At 47.8% G+C, this 20,671-nt stretch overlaps 1 protein-coding gene across 1 annotated transcript in view; it reads right to left on the reverse strand.

The window, feature by feature from the left end:
* Nucleotides 1-4,248: 4,248 nt before the first annotated feature.
* PLXNB3 (plexin B3) overlaps nt 4,249-20,671 on the reverse strand; it is a 50,790-nt gene continuing 34,367 nt past the window's right edge. The window contains exons 25-36 of the mRNA XM_036740473.1: nt 14,098-14,276; nt 13,186-13,252; nt 12,609-12,924; nt 11,848-11,951; nt 11,617-11,710; nt 10,875-11,041; nt 9,512-9,672; nt 8,224-8,371; nt 7,852-7,916; nt 7,599-7,674; nt 5,610-5,684; nt 4,249-5,088 (exon numbers count right to left, since the gene is read on the reverse strand). Coding sequence (XP_036596368.1) covers nt 4,984-5,088; nt 5,610-5,684; nt 7,599-7,674; nt 7,852-7,916; nt 8,224-8,371; nt 9,512-9,672; nt 10,875-11,041; nt 11,617-11,710; nt 11,848-11,951; nt 12,609-12,924; nt 13,186-13,252; nt 14,098-14,276 — 1,557 coding nt within the window. The 3' untranslated portion in view covers nt 4,249-4,983. The remainder of the gene's footprint in view (nt 5,089-5,609; nt 5,685-7,598; nt 7,675-7,851; nt 7,917-8,223; nt 8,372-9,511; nt 9,673-10,874; nt 11,042-11,616; nt 11,711-11,847; nt 11,952-12,608; nt 12,925-13,185; nt 13,253-14,097; nt 14,277-20,671) is intronic.

A 20,671-nucleotide genomic window follows, 5' to 3' on the forward strand; every position in this document is an offset into this window, starting at 1 on the left:
AGAGTGCCCTACCTGCGCCCTTCTCAGTTGTCTTTGCACCCCACTTTTTTGCCTTTTGACCCCTGTTCCCCAAATTCGACTTCTTCCAGAAGAACTGGATGGCTCCTCGCCATTCCTTACTCTCTGTTTGCCGGGGGGGGGGGGGCACCTGGCGGGGGGGCTGCCGGGCTGCCCCTACACTCATTCCCACTGGTCTCGCCAGCGTCCCCGACTTTAGAGTGCCCTACCTGCGCCCTTCTCAGTTGTCTTTGCGCCCCACTTTTTTGCATTTTGACCCCTGTTCCCCTAACTCGACTTGTTCCAGACGAACTGGATGGCTCCCCGCCATTCCTTACTCCCGGTTTGCCGGCTGGGGGGAGGCGGACGCCGGGGAGGTGGGGGCTGCCGCGCTGCCCCCACATTCATTCCCACTGGTCTCGCCAGCGTCCCCGACTTTAGAGTGCCCTACCTGCGCCCTTCTCAGTTGTCTTTGCACCCCACTTTTTTGCCTTTTGACCCCTGTTCCCCAAACTCGACTTCTTGCAGAAGAACTGGATGGCTCCTCGCCATTCCTTACTCTCTGTTTGCCGGGTGGGGGGGGCACCTGGCGGGGGGGCTGCCGGGCTGCCCCTACACTGATTCCCACTGGTCTCGCCAGCGTCCCCGACTTTAGAGTGCCCTACCTGCGCCCTTCTCAGTTGTCTTTGCACCCCACTTTTTTGCCTTTTGACCCCTGTTCCCCTAACTCGACTTGTTCCAGACGAACTGGATGGCTACCCGGCATTCCTTACACTCGGTTTGCCGGGTGGGGGTAGGGGGGCTGCCGCGCTGCCCCTACACTCATTCCCGCTGGTCTCGCCAGCGTCCCGACTGTCGAGTGCCCTACCTGCGCCCTTCTCAGTTGTCTTTGCACCCCACTTTTTTGCCTTTTGACTCGTTCCCCTAACTCGACTTGTTGCAGACGAACTGGATGGCCCCGCACCATTCTTTAGTCTCGGTTTGAGGGGTGGGGGGCGGGGCTGCGGCGCTGCCCCTACCCTCATTCCCACTCGTCTCGCCAGCATCCCCGACTTGAGTGCCCTACCTCCGCCCTTCTCAGTTGTCTTTGCACCCCACTTTTTTGCCTTTTGACCCCTGTTCCCCTAACTCGACTTGTTCCAGACGAACTGGATGGCTACCCGGCATTCCTTACACTCGGTTTGCCGGGTGGGGGTGGGGGGGCTGCTGCGCTGCCCGTACACTCATTCCCACTGGTCTCGCCCGCGTTCCCGACTGTAAAGTGCCCTACATCCGCCCTTCTCAGTTGTCTTTGCACCCCACTTTTTTGCCTTTTGACCCGTTCCCCTAACTTGACTTGTTCCAGACGAACTGGATGGCTCCGCCCCATTCCTTAGTCTCGGTTTGCGGGGTGGCGGGCGGGGCTGCCGCGCTGCCCCTACCCTCTTTCCCACTGGTCTCGCCGGCGTCCCCGACTTTAGAGTGCCCTACCTCCGCCCTTCTCAGTTGTCTTTGCACCCCACTTTTTTGCCTTTTGATCCCTTTTCCCCTAACTCGACTTGTTCCAGACGAACTGGATGGCTACCCGGCATTCGTTACACGCGGTTTGCCGGGTGGGGGTGGGGGGGCTGCCGGACTGCCCCTACACTCATTCCCACTGGTCTCGCCAGCGTTCCCGACTTTAGAGTGCCCTACCTGCGCCCTTCTCAGTTGTCTTTGCACCCCACTTTTTTGCCTTTTGACCCCTATTCCCCAAATTCGCCTTCTTCCAGAAGAACTGGATGGCTCCGCCCCATTCCTTACTCTCTGTTTGCCGGGTGGGGGGGGCACCTGGCGGGGGGGCTGCCGGGCTGCCCCTACACTCATTCCCACTGGTCTCGCCAGCGTCCCCGACTTTAGAGTGCCCTACCTGCGCCCTTCTCCGTTGTCTTTGCACCCCACTTTTTTGCCTTTTGACCCCTGTTCCCCTAACTCGACTTGTTCCAGACGAACTGGATGGCTCCGCCCCATTCCTTAGTCTCGGTTTGCGGGGTGGGGGGCGGGGCTGCCGCGCTGCCCCTACCCTCATTCCCACTGGTCTCGCCAGCGTCCCCGACTTTAAGAGTGCCCTACCTCCGCCCTTGTCAGTTGTCTTTGCACCCCACTTTTTTGCCTTTTGACCCCTGTTCCCGTAACTCGACTTGTTCCAGACGAACTGGAAGGCTCCCCGCCATTCCTTACTCTCGGTTTGTAGGATGGGGGGAGGGGGGACGCCGGGAGTGAGGCGCTGCCGCGCTGCCCCTACACTCAGTCCCACTGGCCTCACCAGCATCCCCGACTAGTGCCCTATATCCGCCCTTCTTCGTTGTCTTTACACCCTACTTCCTGGCTTTCGTTCGGTTAGAAATGTTTGTTGAGTGTATTTACTCTATCAGGGGCAGCCCACATCCCCGCTCGACCTCTCTCTTCCTCACTCCGTGACACAAACCGCCTTCTAGCGCTCTTCCCCCTCCCCCATATTGAGCTGACCTAGTAGTGATTTTGCAGACTGTCAGTCAATAAACATTTCTTAAGCGCCTGCTGAGCACCAGGCACAGTGCCAAACCCTGAGGCAAAAGATGGTCTTTAGGGAGCTCACAATCTAATGGGAGGGAGCCCTGCCGGGGGGAGGGGATACAACAATCAAACTTGCGGGCAAACCAGCTCTACATAGGATCGATAGGAAATGACCAGAGGGAAGGCCCTGCAATTCAGAGGGGTTGGGGAAGGCTGCCTGTAGGAGGTGGGGTTTTAGCTGGGGAGGTCAGTGCTCAGGGCCAAGGAGGGGAGCTTTGGAGACAGCCACAGAGAATCCCCAGATCGGAGAGATGGAGGGTCTTGTTGGTGGAGCAGCCAGGAGGCCAGGGTCACCGGCCGAAGCGGGGTAAGGGGTAAGAAGACTGGGAAGGCAGGAGGGGGCTGAGTCAGAAAGGGCCTTGAATGCTAAGGGGAACATTTTGTACTTGCTCTTGGGGGAAATGGGGAGCTCCTGGAGTTTAGGGGGATGGGTGGCTGACCCGCGATTTAGGAAAATCACTTTGGTGGCTGAATGGAGAATGCAGTGTCCGAAGAGAAAAGGGGACGAATTTGAGAAATGTTGCAAAAGAGAAATGATTAGCCTTGGCGATATGGGGGTGTGAGTTAGAGAGGAGTTGAGATTAACACGTTGCGAGCCCGGTGAACTGGAAAAATGGTGTTACTACTTGCCCCAGGCTCACTGCTCTGGAGGGAAGGAGTGGACAGTCTCCTTTTGTACTCCCACCCCCAGAAAACGCTCCACATAAGTCGGCTCAATGGTTTTTCAAAATCTCCGACTGCACTCTCTCACCTTTTGCCGTGAGCCTAGACTTTTCTCCCATCCCTGCTTCTGGGTTTACAGTAGAGACGAAGTGGAGGTAGGGGTGGGGAACGTGGGCGGGAAGGGCTGAAGGGGAAGGATAATGAGTTCACTTTTAGACTTGTGTTTAAGATGTCTACTGGACATACAGTTTGAGATGTCTGAAAGACAGTTGGAGATGCGAGATTAAAGGACAAGCTGAGGGTTAGGGCAGAATGGGTAGATTTGAGAATCATCACCATAGAGACAGTAATTAAATCCTTGGGAGCCGATCAGATCCCCAAGTGAAATAGGATAGAGAGAGAAGAGAAGCGAGCCCAGGACAGAGGCTCTGGAGGAGGATTTAGCAGAGGAGACAGAGAAGGAGCTGTCAGAGAGGGAGGAGGAGAATTGAGAGAGACGAAGTGTGTGTGTGTGTGTGTGTGTGTGTGTGTGCCTGTGTGTGCACAGTTTGCACGCTACTGCCCTCCCCTCTCCCACTCCCAACAATTATACTCCCAGCCCCAGCTATTGCTACTAGGATCAGGATTTCTTCTGCCTCCTCCCTGTGTCTCCCTATCCCCACACCCTTAGCCTAAAAGGGCCAGGGGTCCCCCATTGCATCCTGGGTCATCTCCAGTCATTCTGGTGAATATCTGGTCACTGGACCCAGATGGCCTGGAGGAGAAAGTGAGGCTGGTGACCTTGCACAGCCCTCCCTTCCTCAAATCAGAGTCAACTGCAAGTCATGTCATCATTTCCTGATGTCATGGTCCTCTTTGAGAACACCACCACCACCACCCTTAGGACCCAGCAACAGGCCTCCAAAACAGGGAAAGAAGAGTCCTCCTCAGGAAATATGTTGAGAACTGCCTGTCCTCCAGACCCTCCACAAACACAAACTACGAACAAGATACAATTATTTTAAACTTCTTTTTAAAGGCTTTGATCTCATTTATTTCCAAATGGAATTTTCCAGCAAGTAAATAAATATATGGGGTGGGGGTAGGTTGTGGGGAGGGGGGGATAGGCCATCCTTTAAGTATCCCAAAAGGGGCTGGAGCTGGTGTAAATTAGGATAACCCCGGACTGCCTGACACTAGCCTTGCCTTAGTTAACAGACCTCAATAAGAAAGGCAAAGATCGGTGCTCCCCTCCCACACATACCCCCACTTAATGATCCTAGTGACAGGGGCAAGGGGAAGTCACAAGCTAGGCCAGACTGGCTTGAGTGGGAAGTCCTGAATATTTGCCACCACCACCCCCTTCTCCACTACGGAAAAGTGTCCCAGATAGGGTTCATTTTCCACTATTTCCTCCATTCTTGGGAAAAATAGGGTCAAGCTTTGACCACTACTCTGGGTACCAACAGTACCCACCCAGCCTCTTGGCTCACTCTGCCCCAAACCTCTTTTGAGGGTCCTGGAGAGAGAGGCTCTAGGCCCTCTCAAGCTCCATTTTGGGGAGGAGGGGAGGGAGATTTGGTAAGGACAGAGTCACCCAGTCGGGTCTCTAGGGAGCCGGGGCAAAAGGCACTACTGGTAAAAGAGGGGGGGCCTGGTAGTTGACTTTAAGCAGGAGGGCCTGGCTGGGGCAGCTCCTGCACCCCAGACTGGTCCATTTCCTTCTCCTTGGCCCAAGATCTGGGCTCGTGGGGGGGGGGGGTTGGGACCTCACAAGTCAGTAACTTTGTTCTCCACCAGAGCTGCTATCTGTTGAAGCCGGTAGGCCAGCTGCATCTTCTGGCCAATAGGGTCCTCTTCCAGGGCACTGATAATCTGGAAGAAGCCAGAGGAGATCTGATCAGCTAACGTTGCCCTCCTGGGCTTACAGCTACTCTGTCCCCTTCCTTTTTGCCCCCCCCCCCAGTTCTGTCTCTGCTTGAGAGTGAAGTCTTCCCTAGGCGAGGACAGGCTCCCCCTCTGGGGCCTTCCCACAGAACTGGAGCAAACCTTCAGGGAGTAAATTCCTTTCCCCATCCCAGAGCACCTCTGGGAGAGATGGGGCCTACACCATCACTCCCAGCAAGCCACTCTGAGCTTGGGTGTCAGGATCCCTTTTTTCAGGGAGTTTGGGCCTGACACTTGGGATACAATTTCCCCTCTGAAGGCCTTTCAGGATGTTAGTGTTTAAAGCAAAGCTCTGGTCCCAGCAAAGCTGACCACTCAGCTCCCCCCTCCCTCCACCTCCTCTCTAACTTTAAGTGGTTCTAGATATCTAACCTTAAGGGTTCTCCCTCTCCACTCCAAGGTTCTAGGCCCTTCTCCAATCCCCATCCAAAAGCCCACTTGCTTCTTACCTGGTCATAATATTTGTTGATGTAATTATACAGCTCATGCAGGGCAACCAGGCAGGTGATGTCAGAAGCATAGTTCTGGGGTTGGGGGGAACACACATTGTTGGCAAGAGTGTCAAGTCTTGGTGGGGAAGGGACCACTGAGGTCAGAATCATCCTCCTTTGGCCACTTGGTCACCAGCAGTCCTGTCTGGTCCTCCCCACCCCCCATACACTAAATCTGTCCCCATCCTACTGGCCCATTCTTATATCCCCTGCTCCGTTCTTCTCTATCCAGACTGGTCTCCTCACAGCCCTTTTTCTATAGTCCAAGTTACGAAGACCTGGGTTCATATCCTGCCTCCAACATTTGTTGAGACAGCTCATCATAGTGAATAGGGAGCTGGCCTTGGCTTCAGGAGGATCTGGGCTCCACCTCAGACGCTAACTGTGTGACCCTGGGAAAGTTATTGAACTTCTCTGGGGCCCCATTTCCTTATCTGCAAAATCAGGGAGTTGGACTTGGCCCCTAGCTCTAAAATCTATGATCCTCAAAGATGAACAAATATTTCTAGCTGCTCTTTTTGCAGTGGCAAAGAACTAGAAACTAAGGAGTACTCATCTATTGGGGGGATGGCTGAACAAATGATGCATATGAATGGAATGGAATATTGCTCAGCTGTAAGAAATGGTTTCAGAGAAACCTGGGAAGACTCCTATGAACAGATGTAGAGTGAAGTGAGCAGAACCAGGAGAACAGTTTGTATAATGACAACAATATTGTAAAGATGGGCAACTGAAAGAACTCTGACCAATGCAGTGATCAAGCGTGATTCTAGAGGACTCCTGATAAAACATGCTGCCTACCTCCTGAAAGACAGTTGGTGGACGCAGGGTGCAGAATGAAGCATACATTTTTGGAAATGGTCACTGCGGTAATTTGTCTTGCTTGACTATGAGATTTGTTACAAAGGTTTTTTGTTTTGTATTTTCTCTTTTTCCAGTTTGGGGAGGGGGAGGAGTAGGAGAGAGAGGAAATAAATGCTTGTTTGAAAAAAAATGTATCAAAGAAAATCTATGATCCTATGATCTATGATGCATTATCTTCAGCTATCCCTTTCCTGCCAGCCCATCCTTCCAGGATTACTTAAGTGGCCCCTCTTCCAGGCAGTCTTCCCCATTCAACCCAATGCACAAGAGGACAAGCATTCCCTCCTAGGAATTCAAAGCACTCAATCAAACTTGTTCAAGCCTTTTCCTGTTGGTTTTCTAAAAAATTCTTTCCTGAGTAGGGGGAAGAAGATGGGGGGGATAATAGAAAGGAGGGCAGATTGGGGGAGGGGGTAGTCAGAAGCAAACATTTTTGAAAAGGGACAGGGTCAAAGGAGAAAATTGAATAAAGGGGGGATGGGACAGGATGGAGGGAAATATAGTTAGTCTTTCACAACATGACTATTATGGAAGTGTTTTTCATAATGATACATGTGTAACCTATATTGAATTGCTTGTCTTCTCAAGGAGGCGGGGTGGAGGGAAGAAGGGAGAGAATTTGGAACTCAACGTTCTAAAAACAAATGTTAAAAACATATTTTTACATGCACCTGGAAAACAAGATATACAGGCAATGGGGTATAGAAGTCTATCTTGCCCTACAAGAGGGTGAGGGGAAAGGGGAGAGGGGGAGAGGGGGGTGATAGAAGGGAGGGCAGACTGGGGAACAGGGCAATCAGAATACATGCTATGTTGGGGTGGAAGGAAGGTAGAGATAGGGAAAAATTTTGTAACTCAAAATCTTTTGGAAATGAATGTTGAAAACTAAAAATAAATTTTAAAAAATTCTTTCCTGAGAGGGAGGTCAGTCTCCCCACTTGGACCATAATCTGACCTAGGTGGAGGCCTGGGTCTCTTGTTACTTCTGTCCACTCTAATCATCATACCAAGGCCCAGTTATCCATTCACAGCCTAGGGCAACTGTCCCACAACTCACCTCCCCAGTCCTGACCTGCTACTCACCCCTGATAACTCGGTCAAAGCTGAGTTCATCTCCTGGTAACTGGCCGTTGTATTCTGCCGAATATCTGAGTAATACCTAGGCATCAGGGAAGTATGAAGAAAGGGTCAAGCAGTTCTAGGACCACTGGGAGCCCCATTTGGGCCCACCCCTCACCCCAAACTTCAACCTCTAACAGAACTGACCCAATGGTTCCCTCTCCTCTGTCCCCTTCCCCTCCCCAGTAGTCCCTGCCCTGGTCAGCCAACCACGCACTTCTCCACCATCTGCTTGTATCGAGGAATTTCCCGAGCATAGAGGAGTTTATTCACAGGGGAGTCCTGCCATCCACAGAAAAAGTAGAAAGGACTCAAGGTGAAACATTGCAGGCAAAATTGCTGCCACCCACCCTTCCAGCCCTCTAGCCCCACCAGCCACTGTCCACAGTTCCCATTCCCAACACCACACCCTCAGTTTCTAATGCTTCATCCCCCACAGTACCCCTCACGCTAATATGTCATTCTGGGTCACCCCCTAAACCTCTCCTGGACCCTCTTCCTAACTTTCTGGACCTTCCCTCCCACAGATAGTCCAATGATGTGTCAAAAACTCGCCCCTGGGGATATGATTTCCCCCATCCCTCCTCACCCGGCCCACTTTGTGCTCAGAGATGGTGCAGGAGTCAATGAAGGTTTGAGCGATGACAGTGAGAATAGCATCCACATTGTCTGAGACCCGGACATCAAAGATGAACTGGGGGTTCTTCAGGGTGTTTACCCAGAAGCGCAGCAGCAGGCTGGCAGCAGAGACCAGAGAAGGAAGAGTATCTTATTACTTCACCCCAAATCCTTAAACTGGTCTTTCCCAAAAATAGGGACGGAGCGCTACCTGGAAGTTTCTTAAACAAGAGTTTTAAGAAACTGAAGATAGCATTGCACCCAGAAAACCCACAATTGGACATATAGATAAAGAAAACAAAGATAAACTGTAAGGAAAAAATCATAGCTGCATTGTCACTGGAGACAAGTATTTTGGTTTGATTTCTGTGATCCCAGAGCTCTGCGCAGTACTAGACACACACAAGGTGTTTAATAACGCTTGTTGACTGAATGAACCACTAAGGTACGATAGATGAATGGCCAAATGGTGGCATTTAGAGGAAATAGAATATTATGGCAACATTAAAAATGGCAAATGTGAGAATTATAAGGAAATATGGAAAGGCAGAAAACGGTAGAGTGAAAAAAGAGTCAGATCATAAGAACAGCATAGAAAATGGCCAACGCTCTACATTTAGCCGTTTCTATATAGATGTAATTGGACAAAGGTCAGAAGGAGCACAGTGTAGATCAGTTGTCATTTTTATTGTAAAGAGTTCGGATTATCTGTTCATACTGAGCTTTATTCCAGGGATCACTGGGGTGGTAATATTAAGTTTATAATAAAAAGTAATTTTAAAAATTCCATGACCAGGGATGGATGTAGTCTCCCATCAGCTCATGTGAATTACATGAATTATCATGGAAATTACAGTGCCATCTGTCCTTCCTAACATGGAGGTGGAGGGGATCCCCCTTCCTCTTTTGGAACCTTGGGGTTATAGAGCTCATGTGATTAGGGGGGGCATTTAGGAGGCACAGACTCTTTCATCATCTTTCTACAATGTACTTTTTTCCAAGTTACATCTCCTTCCCCACTACTCAGGCATCTCCTCCCCCCACCAAGACCAAGTAAGTAACTTGGACTTAGTTAGGATACCTGGATTCTGACTCTGGTCCTATCACTTTCTGTATGACATTGGCAAGTCACCTTACTCTGGTCCTATCAGAGTATTGTACGACCTAGCAAGTCCCAGGCCTCAGTTTTCCCCTCTGTGAAGTGGGTGGCTTGGACCAAGTGGTCTAAGGGCCTTTCTGGTGGGTTGAGAGAGGGCTACCTGTTGGTTTTCCAGATGTGCAGCGTTTCCTGGTCCTCAATGCCATATTTGTCTGCCAACTCATCCAAGAAGTCAAATAAATACTTGACTGCAATGGGCACAGGCCGGTCCACACTGAGGATGGCTTGGAAGGTATCATCTACAAACTTTTGCAGTGTGCCCTGTATGGGAGACAGGTAAGATCCTGTTTGGTAACTTTTATTTTAATTTCTTTTCACAAATTTCTTTTCTCTCTCCCTCTCCTCCCTCCCTCTCCCAAATTATAAAAGAAAAATAAAAAACAAATCCCATCACGCCAAAAACCCTTGTGACAAATATGCAGAGTCATGCAAAAGAAACTCTCTTATTAGATCATACAAGTGGGAAAGAGACCCGCATGTACGAAAATATCTATAGCAGCTCTTTTGTGGTGGCAAAGAATTGGAAATCAAGGGGATGCCCACCAATTGGGGAATGGCTGAGCAAGTTGTGGTGTATGAAGGTAATAGAATACTATTGTTCCATAAGAAAGGATGAGTAGGCTGACTTCAGAAAAACCTGGAATGACTTATATGAACTGATGCTGAGTCAGGGGAGCAGAACCAGGAGATCATTATACACGATTATAGGCACACCAACTTTGATAGACTTGACTCCTCTCATCAATGCAAGGTTCAAAGACAGCTCCAAAAGAGTCATGATGGAAAAAGCTATCCACATCAGAGAGAGAATTATGGAGTCTGAATGCAGATTTTTTTCTCATGATTCATTCCATTGGCTATAATTCTTCTTTACAACCGGACTATTATCTAAATAAGTTCAATGTGAAGGTATATGTAGAACCTACATTGGATTACATGCCATCTTAGGGGGTAGGGGGAGGAGAGGGAGGGAGAGAAAATTTGGAACCCAAAAACTTTGCGGAACTGAGTGTTGTAAACTAAAAATAAAAAATAAATTTGTTATTTAAAAAAAGAAATTCTCATATTTTGGTCCAGTACTTGTCAATAGGTCTGTGGCCCATTTTGCTTCATTGGTGAATTATAGTGGAAAGACCCCTAGCCTGGATATCACAAAGCTGAGTGATCTTGGGTTAGTCCCTTCCCCTCTCTGGGCTTGGCTTCTTCATGTATAAAAAGAGGGTTTGGAAGGTGACACCGAGGCTCCTTCCAGCCCTGACTTTCTATTGTGGCTGGGTCGGCTCACTTCTCTCTGCAAGGCTGGAATGGTCACCCTGCTAGTTATGGGTTAGTCTTCCCCAGCACCTTCTCTGACGCTGCTTTCGGCCACTGATATTCCCACGGAGTAGGTTTGGCACATCCCTTCCACATCGGAGTGACTCTTTGGCCTTAGGCCTGCAGAAGCAGGATGTGGCCCCACCCACCTTCATAGAGAGGAGTCGCGTGAGGTAGATTTCAGGGATGGCCTTGGCTCGTTCCCGCTCCCGAAGACTGCTTCTTCTCTGCTTCGTTACCTCGGGTTCCTCTGTAGACTTGACCAGGTGCCAGAGCCGGATGCCACTCTCATCGCCATCCTCCAACATGGGTAGGCCTGAGAGGGCACAGACCATGTGGAGACTCCACCTCTACCTTCCCCAGGGGAGACTGGCTATGGTGACTGGGAGCGTGCATAGGGCCCAAACGCAGAGGAAGAAAGGACACGGGGTGAGCCTGGGATCCTCAACGTGGGCCAAGCCCTGTGATTTCCTGGACAGGGTCCCCACGGACTGGATACAATTCTTACCCCTCCTGCCTATTTTAAATTTTCCCTTTGGTTCAGCCCAAGCCATGAGGGACCGTCTATGGCTAATTCAAAAATTAGTCCATAGTGCTTTTATGAGAAAGAGAATCAACAGCCACATATATACATTCCTCCCTGCTCTTGACTTCCCTTTGGTTCAGCTGAGGAGAGTTGGGTGGGGGTAGGCTGGAGCCCCCATTTGGTTTGACTCATCTATCGAAAGGAGCACCTGCTGAGTTAGGCTCATAGCACTCATGCATTCTTAGTTTCGGAAGAGAATTTTGCACCTCTCCCCTTGCCCCGATTCATTCCCCCAGCAGCCCCTAGTTAGCGTAACAGCTCCTGGCAGCACCTCCATCTGGGGCTGAACACCATGTGCTACTTACTCTCTCCAGAGAGAAAGCTCTGATTGGGGCTTTTGGAGATGTTATTGCCGTTGTGCGTCCGGGGAATGAGCCCCACAGTGGCCCCGTCTGGGACCTACAGGGAGGGAGAGGGGAACAGGACAAGGTTGGCAGGAGCATGGCCCTCTTCAGGGGCAGGGACACAAGGAAAGGACCAGCTCTGGTCCCCCCCTCCTCCTCCCCCTTCTCCCCTGGCTGTGCCCATCCTGGCACCTTGTAATGCTGTAAGGTGTTGAGTCTTTTCCACTGGTTCTGAGTCACAGAGGTCAAATCCTCATCTGACAGGGTCAGGTGCCCAGCCACTCCTGAACGCCACTCTAGGGAAATAAGAGGTGGGGGATGAAAAGAGTCTGTGGGAATGGACTTGGGAGAGGCCTGAGATTGCAGGGGTTCCACCACTTTAGCAGGAAGAAAATCTCCAAATCTTAGAGTCGGACTTTGGGCCTTGGGTCCCTTGATCTTAGAGGTCACCCTGATCCAACCCCTTTTCTTCAGCCAGATAAGGAATTAGGACTCTTATCCCATCACTCCCTTGTTCATAAACCTTCAAAGGTTCCCCATGCTCTATCAGATAAAAATCCAAAGTCTTTAGCCTGGTATTCAAGGCCCCCCACGATCTGGCTCCACCTTTCTAGCCTCATCTCACACATACTTTATGTTCTATGGTTCCATAGACATGGGGGGCTATCCCTGTACACCCCCCCTTGTCATGCCCTCAGCCCTTCTCTCTGTCCCATACGAATTATCCTGCTAACATCAGGTCAGGTGCAGCCTTCCCTGCCTCTCCCAGGCCCCAGGGTTTCTCTCCCTCAAGTCCCTGTCACAGAGGCTTAGACGGACACTGTCTGCGGCACTTGGGATATTCCGTGGCCTGGCAGGCATTACTGTATCTCAGGGTATAGGGACAATTCTAGGGGGCTTCTCCAGACAGGGTGCTCTGGGAGGCCCTGGGGGGGGGGTGGGGAGCGTCTCACCGAGGTCAAGGGCATGCACTGAAGGCCTCTGGGAGAAGGGCGTGCCCTTGTAGACCTGGTCCAGCACCTTCTCTTTGACCTGAGTGATGGTGTCGGTGTTGAGCACTCGGGCAGGCACACGTTGAGGCTCTCCGGTCCCAGCCCCAGGCCCTACCAGCACAGTCAGCGTCAGCGGCCAGAATTCCACGTCCTCCCGAAGCAGCCGGCTGTCGTTCAAGGTCCGTTTTGCCTTGCCGGTCACCGCATCCACAGGGCCTTTGTCAACCTGGTACTTGATGGCCCGGAATAGCATGTACAAGGGTTCCCCTGCCACCTCCTAGAATCAGGAGAAGAGAGAAGCACCAGTCAGGAGAACTGGGGAAGCAAGGCAGGCATTGGCCAGTGGGATCAGAGAGATAGGAGGCATTCATTAGACAATAAGATTTCAGAAATGAGGGTGGTGTTGCCTAGCAGGAAAGTAAGACTTGCGGGGGTCTGCTGCTGGGATGGGCAGAGATGAGAGCCAGGGATGGGCAGGGATCAGAGCCATCCCCATTCTGAAGTCCTTAGACCTTTGGGAGGGGTGAAGTGACGTCACCTTTAGGAAGGAGTAGAGACAGATAGACATCCAGTTGGTTAGAAGCTTTTCCACCATGGTTTCAGTCCTATAAAGAGACACAAGACCATCAAAGAGGAAGAAGATCCTTGCATTCAAGAGCTGGGCAACTGTCGTGTGCAACGTCAGACTTGGTCAAAGTCTAGGCTCTGCTTACCTCTTTTTCTCTGTTACAGAGTAAACCTTGGTGGGGTGGCATAGGGTGGGAAGGATTTTCAAACAAAAGGAGATTAAAAAAAAAAGAAAGGAAGGGGAAGGTACAAAGATACAGGGAGAATAAGTTCTTGGCCACCCTCTGCACTCATCTTAGACCTGCCTCCAGAGCCTTGTATATGCAGAATTAAGGCTCACTGGAGGTAGAGATTCTAAGGACAGGATCAGAAAGAAGGTGGGAGAAGGGGGACATAGCTTTTTTTCGGTAAATAGTATTTTATTTTTCCAATTACACGTAAAGATAGTTTTCAAGATTCATTTTTTATAAGATTTTTCAGTTTCAAATTTTTCTCTCTCCCTCCCTCCCGTCCTCCCTTCTCAAGACAGAAAGCAATCTGATATAGGTTATACATGTGCTATCATGTTAGATATATTTCCATGTTAATGACAGACCCTTAATAGGCACTTTCTACACAATTTCGAAAAGTTGACAGTGCAAAGATTATCACTCCCATTTTAGAGATGGGGAAACTGGGCTTTAGAAGAAAGTTAAGTGACTTGAAGTCATGTGATTGAACATCAAAATGGGGATGTGAATCAAGATCTTTGGCTTCTAAGGGCAGTGCGATTTCTAACCCCACCCCTTAAATCAGGTGACAGTTCATGTAAGCAGGTTTCCTGGGGATAGTAGGTGTGGGCTAGAGGCTGGGCTGGGCTGGGCAGCAGGGGATGACTCCTTACCTTCGAAGCATCAGCTTGGGGTTCTTGTGGACATACTGAGCCGTAAGGTCACTGAGAAGGGTCTTCATGATGTCCGTCAGATATTCTAGCTTGCCATGGAGGGCCAGTGACAGTAGCGAGGCCACGTAGCACCGATCTCGCTGGGAGAAGGTGGGCTGTTCCTCTAGGGTGTGGATAAACTTGGGAAGGGAAAAGAAAATTCATCCGTTCATTCTCCAAGCATTTCCCCAATCAGCAGCCACCAGCCCGGAGGGGGATCCCTGACTTCCCCTTTGCTACATTCCTCAACCCAGCCAGGTTTTAGTGGATTGTGAGCCTCAGAGGAATCAAAAGTGTGAAAAGTCAGTGGCTGAGGAAAAGTGCCTGAGAATGAATGAACAAAGATCTAGCCCTAGGAGCTGAGGTGGTTAGGCTACCTGGGGTCCTGCTTGTCTTTAGAGGGTCAGGATGCTTTTTCTTGTCTTTTCACTGTTTATGGAGCTTAAGGGGAGGAATTCCCCACCCCCATCCCCCACCTGCTCTGCTACTTATTTGGAGAGTTACCTGGGGCACTGAGAGATCAATGCACTTGCCTAGGATCACACAGCCTGAAATAATCCACAAGCATTTATTAAGCAACTACCTCGTGCCGGGCCTGGGGCTTGGAGCTAGGGAAAGAGACAAAGCTAGGTCCTGTTCTTTCCGAGCTGGCTTTCCATTGCGGGAGGCAAGATGTGTATATATTGCAAATGCAAAATAAATATGGAGAAAATTCAGCATGGGGAGGGGTGCGGGAGGCACCAGACGGCTGAGGAAATGCTTCAGATGACCCTGGAAAGAAACTAGAGATCCTAAGAGGAGGAGGTCAGTTCCGGGCCTGGAGGAATAATCTGGGGCCCAGTCACATGAAGCACAATCTTTAAAGACTTTTAAAGAGAATGAATGGCATGGCCAGACCTATGCCTTAGAAAAATTATTTTGTACAGAAGAAATAAAATATTTGGAAGTCTATCTACTGAGAAACATCTAGGAACTCCACCTATAAACCACTTTTTGCAGAAATATAAATAATTGGAGAAATGTTCGTTACTCAAACCAACATAATAAAATGAAAATGTTACCTAAGTTAATTTTTTTATCCAATAACGAACTACCAAAGGATTATTTTATATGACTAGAAAAATAATAATAAAATTCTGATGGAGGAACAAATGATCCAAAATATGAAGGGAAGTAATGGGGAAAAAATAGGAAGGTGGGTGGTCTGTCTGGGGCAGCTAGGTGGCAAAGTGGATAGAGTGCCGGGCCTGGAGTCAGGAAGATTCATCTTCCTGAGTTCAAATCTGGCCTCAGACACTTACTAACTGTGTGACCCTGGGCAAGTCACTTATTCCTGTTTGCCTCAGTTTCCTCATCTGTAAAATGAGCTGGAGAAGGAAATGGAAAACCACTCCAGGATCTTTGCCAAGAAAACCTCAAATGGGGTCACGAAGAATAGGGCACGAATCAAAAACAACAACAAAGGAGGGGTCCTCTTGATACCAGGTCTCAAACTATACTACAAAGTAGCACGAAACAGGAATCATCAAAATGATTTGGTTTTGGTTTAGAAACAAGAGAGTCCCATTTCTCAAATATATAGAGAACTGAGTCAAATTTATGAAAATAAGAGCCATTCTCCAGTGAATGGTCAAAGGATATGAACAGTCAATTTTCAGATGAAGAAATAAAAGCTATCTATAGCCATGTGAAAAAATGCTCACTATTGATTAGAGAAAGGCAAATTAAAATAACTCTGAGGTACCACCTCACACCTATTGATTGGCCAGTATGACAGAAAAGGAAAATGATAAATGTTGGCGGCGATGTGGGAAAATTGGGACATTAACGCACTGTTGATGGAGTTGTAAACTGATCCAACCATTCTGGAGAGAAATTTGGAACTAAGCTCAAAGGGCCATAAAACTGTGCATACCCTTCGATCCAGCAATACCAGTGGTAGGTCTGTATCCCAAAGAGATCATAAAAATTGGGAAAGGATCCACAGGTACAACAATATTTATAGCAGCTCTTTTTGTGGTGGCAAAGAATTGGAAATTGAGGGGATGCCCATCAATTGGGGAATGGCTGACAAGTTGTGGTATATGAATGTAATGGAATACTATTGTGCTATAAGAAATGAGGAGCAGGTGGATTTCAGAAAAACCTGGAAAGACTTAAAAACTAGAGAGGCTGATCAGCAGAACAAACTAGGACATAACATACAGAAACACAATAGCATAATGTATGCTGAACCTAGGAGTGTTATGAGACTCAAATAAGATGATGGATGTATTCTTCCAACCTTAAAAAGCATCACATAAATGCCTGTTGTTGTTGTTGTTGGGCTATGATCATAAGCCTCCAGTTTACTAATGACTTCATTTGCTCAACATTCCACTGCATTTCTGTTGAGTTCAAGCAAGGTTTATACAGGTTCGTGCTGGTAACTGTTTAACAACTTGCTTCCCAGGGAGAAAAAAATGCATGCCCACACACTTTAAAGTTTAATCTGTATTATTAACACTTCCTTGAATCTAGACAATTAACAAAACACTACATAAAGCCTTGGTTTTTAGCTTGACTGATTTTTTTTGAGGTGTGAATGCTCGCACTGAAAATTTAACAATCAGCTTTCTCAAGCTGGTTAGAGTTGGCTTCAGCACAGCCCTGCATAAACTCAAAGACCCAAGTCACTGGGGTGGGGCGGGGTGACAGGGGAGAGGAGAAGGGCTCACCGTTAGACAAAACTTTCTGGGAACATTAGAAAGCAATTTGGCATAAATTAGGTCTAGACCAACATTCACACCGTGTACCAAGATAAATATCACAAGCAAATTAGAAGAACAAGGAATAAATTACCTTTCCGATCTATAGATAGGGGAAGAGTTCATGACCAAGCAAAGGAGGGAGACATCACAGAAGGTAAAATGGGCAATTTTGATTATGAAAAGTTTAAACATTTTTGTACAAATCTAATGCAGTTAAAATTACAAACAGGTAACTGGGCCGAGGGGCGGGGAGCATCTTTGCAGCAACTTTTTCTAATAAAGGTCTTATAGCTAAGGTATATAAAGAATTGATTTAAAGAGTCCTCCCCCAATAAATAAAGGTCAAAGGATATAAACAGGAAGTTTTCTTTCTTTTCCAATTAAAACAAAAAATGTTTTTATTCTGAATAAAATATACTTTAAAACAGGCAGTTTTCAAAGAAAGAAGTCCAAGCTATCAGTAGACATATGAAAGAAATGCTTCAAATAAGTAATAATTAGAGACATTCAAATCAAAACAACTCTGCAGCTCCATTTCTAATGTCTCAGACTGGTAAAGGTGACAGAATTTAAAAAATGGTAGAGGTTCTAAGAGAACTCAAAACTCAAAAAAAAAAAAACCAAATGTTTAGTTTTAACATGTAATAGGGGAAAGAGAAAATAAATTAATTTGCCTGTCTCTAAAAAAAATTAGTTATCGTTCAAAATGTCCCTCTCCAATCTATCTCAGGTATCCCAGCTCATTGTCTCAGGCCTTCAAAAAGGGAATGATTTGATGAGAAAAATCCTTGGGAAAATGAGAGAGTCCTTCATGACACTCTTTATTTTCATGAGGGGAAGGATTCGCTGTTATATGAGAGTGTTAGAAAAATTCCCCACACACATTTCACCACTTGATTTAGTCTTTGTTTTAAGAATCAGCTCCCATTTGATATTATAACTTTAATTTTGTTAAATATAAGCTAGAATAATCGTGTTTCATAATTTTAATTTCATTTTTCAAGACAAAATCCTAATTGGACTTTAAAAAAATCACTATTTCTGAGTTCAAATCCAGCCTCAGACACTTACTAGCTGTGTGACCCTGGGCAAGTCACTTAACCGTGATTGCCTCCAAAAACAAAAGCCAAAAAAAAAAAAACAAGCAAAAAAAGCCCTATTTACTATGAAACATTGATCCTTAAAGTGAGTTTACTTTAAGTGGGCTTTTCCTGAAAGCAATTCTCCTAGAATAGTGAGGACCTCCATGAACTTTATACATTGTTGTTGTTTGTCCTTGGTTCTCAAAGAGGACCATCACATCAGGAAGATGATGCCATGACTTGCAAGTGAATTGGATTTAAGTGAGGCAGAGCTGTGCAAGGTCACCAGCCTCACTTTCTCCTCCGGAGCCATCTGGGTCCAATGGCAAGGTATAGATCAGGATGACTGAAGATGGCCCCGGATAATATCTGTATATTTATCTAAAAGGCCCAATACAGCACCAGCCTGTGGGCCCCGAGCCAGAAAAAAAAAACTGGACTGGATGTAAACATCCACTATGAAAAGCAGGAGAGAAGTCTTACAGCGTCAAGCTTTTGCTTTTGTTGTTTTAATTCTATTCTGGGCGGCACCAGGAGTTAAGGATGAGAAAAGAGATCCCCAGGTAGGCTACAAAGGAGAACTCCCCAGAGAGGGGAGTTTGTGTAGAGTCCCCTAGGCAGTGACCCCTCACTACCCTCTCCCCTCCCCTCTCTGGTTATACATTAGTATATATTAATTTAAATGTCAATGATTCCTAAACAGTTATAGTGAAATGTACTGAGGTTTAATGCTGAGCTTTTAATAGGAGATTTCATTCTTAAAAATTCTCCATGATCTTTGGCTGCATTGAGAGAACTAGCCTCCAGGACCAAGAATATGCCAATCCTTGCTGTCCTCTGCCTTCCTCAGGCCAGAGCCAAAAAGGGTAGGGAAGGAATAAGTATTTACATAGATCACACAGCTAGTTAAGTATCTGACATCAGATTTGAACTCAGGTCTTCCTGACTCCAGGCCAAATGCTCTAACCACCGCACAACCCAGCTGGAGCATTGTGTTCATGCCTCCCATGCAAAGAAGGAATTCCCAACCTTGACCTTTATCCTGCATCGTACTCTATACCTTAGCCAAACTGGGCAATTCTGCCTATCCCTGCTGGCTCTCCCCTCCCCCGCCCTCCATGTCTCTCCTCATGCTTCATGTCTTGGCCCTAGGCCTGAAGTGAGCCCTCTCCTTCTTTATTTACCAACATCCTATCCCATACCTAACTCTCATGCCAAAAAGTCTGCCCAGCATGCCTTGTGGTTAACGACATGGAGTTCTGAAATGGTACTCTGTCTTGCCCCATCTCTGATGAACTGTTTCTATAAAATTGCCTATGGTATGTCTTTAGAGAGATACAGCACAGCACAACATAGTCGTGTTGAGAGAGCCAGTCTTGGAGGCAAGAAGACCCAGGTTTGAGTCTTGACTCTGACACATATTGGTGGTGTGATTTATCTTAGGTAAATCACTTAACCTCTTTCTGCCCCAGCTGCAGAGAACACACCTGCCTGATTTAGAAGGGGGAGCTTCCTCATATGGGCATTTTCCCTATAACAATGAAATCTAAGATCCAATCCTTATCCCCCCTACCAGACTAGAAGCATCATGGCAGCAGGTGCTATGCCTTATCTAGACTTTGTACTTCTCCTGGGCCCAGGTGGCATGCTCCACACACAGCAGGTGCTCAATAAATAATGTTTGTATTTTACTGTGCACTGTATAAAGCAACATCTGCTTTGATTTATCTTAAACTAATGGAGTAGGAGAGATGAAGTTATAGAAGGAGTCAGTTATTTAGCAAACATTTATTAGGGGCCTACTGTATACTGGGAACTGTGCTAAGCACTGGAGATACAAGTATGAAAAAAAGCTAGTTCCAGTCCCCAAAGAGCTTACAACCGAATGGGGTCACATCAAACAAAAGGAAGCTGAAAAGTAGGGGGAAGGGAGGGAAGGTACCAAATGGAGGTTTGGAGTCTGTGGCCCCAGCCTCCAATCAGTGAGGCAGAGGGGAGTGAGGAGGTGGAGGACCAGGCCTGATGGGGGTCTTGCGGGGTGATGGGGTTATCCCAATAACCAGCCTCCTGGGGCATGGAGGTGAAGCCAGGCAGAGAAGTTCCAAAGTGAGCCAGGTGAGAACTGGGGAAATGTCTGAGCTGATGTTTGAGAGTCTTCGGGTATGTGAAGGGCTGTTACCATGTGAAAGTGGGCTCAGACCTATTCTGGTGGCCCCAGGAGGCAAAGCCAGGAGCGATGGGTGGACATTGCAGGGACTCAGATCTGGGCTCAACAATCAATAACCATGTCAGTGCCTGCTATGTGCCCAACTCTGGACTCTCTCAACTTCAGAGCTATTCAGGGATGTGCCAATTCTAGAGACTGGGTGAGAACGAGGTGGCCAGAGACAAGTGAGAACAAAACAATATGGAATAACCTTGGAACAAGAGGAGGAAAGGGAACAGTGAGCTCCAGAATGACAACAAAGTAGATGAAAAGGTCCCTGAAGAAAGAATTCTGAGTCGTCAAAGCCCTGATTATCGGCCAGCCATTGGATGAGGAAGCGCTTCCCTATCTCTGGGCCAAGACACTGGAAACTGAGTACCAGGGCTGAGCCTGCTTCCCATGCGTTATCAACCTTGGCCAACCTTGGTCTTTGTATTTGTAGCCATGTTGTTTCATCATCGTTTTCTTTTTTTTTTTTTGTTAGGAGAGATAAGAGT

Source organism: Trichosurus vulpecula (genome assembly GCF_011100635.1).
Source record: "Trichosurus vulpecula isolate mTriVul1 chromosome X unlocalized genomic scaffold, mTriVul1.pri SUPER_X_unloc_1, whole genome shotgun sequence".
Classification (NCBI taxonomy): Eukaryota; Metazoa; Chordata; class Mammalia; order Diprotodontia; family Phalangeridae; genus Trichosurus; species Trichosurus vulpecula.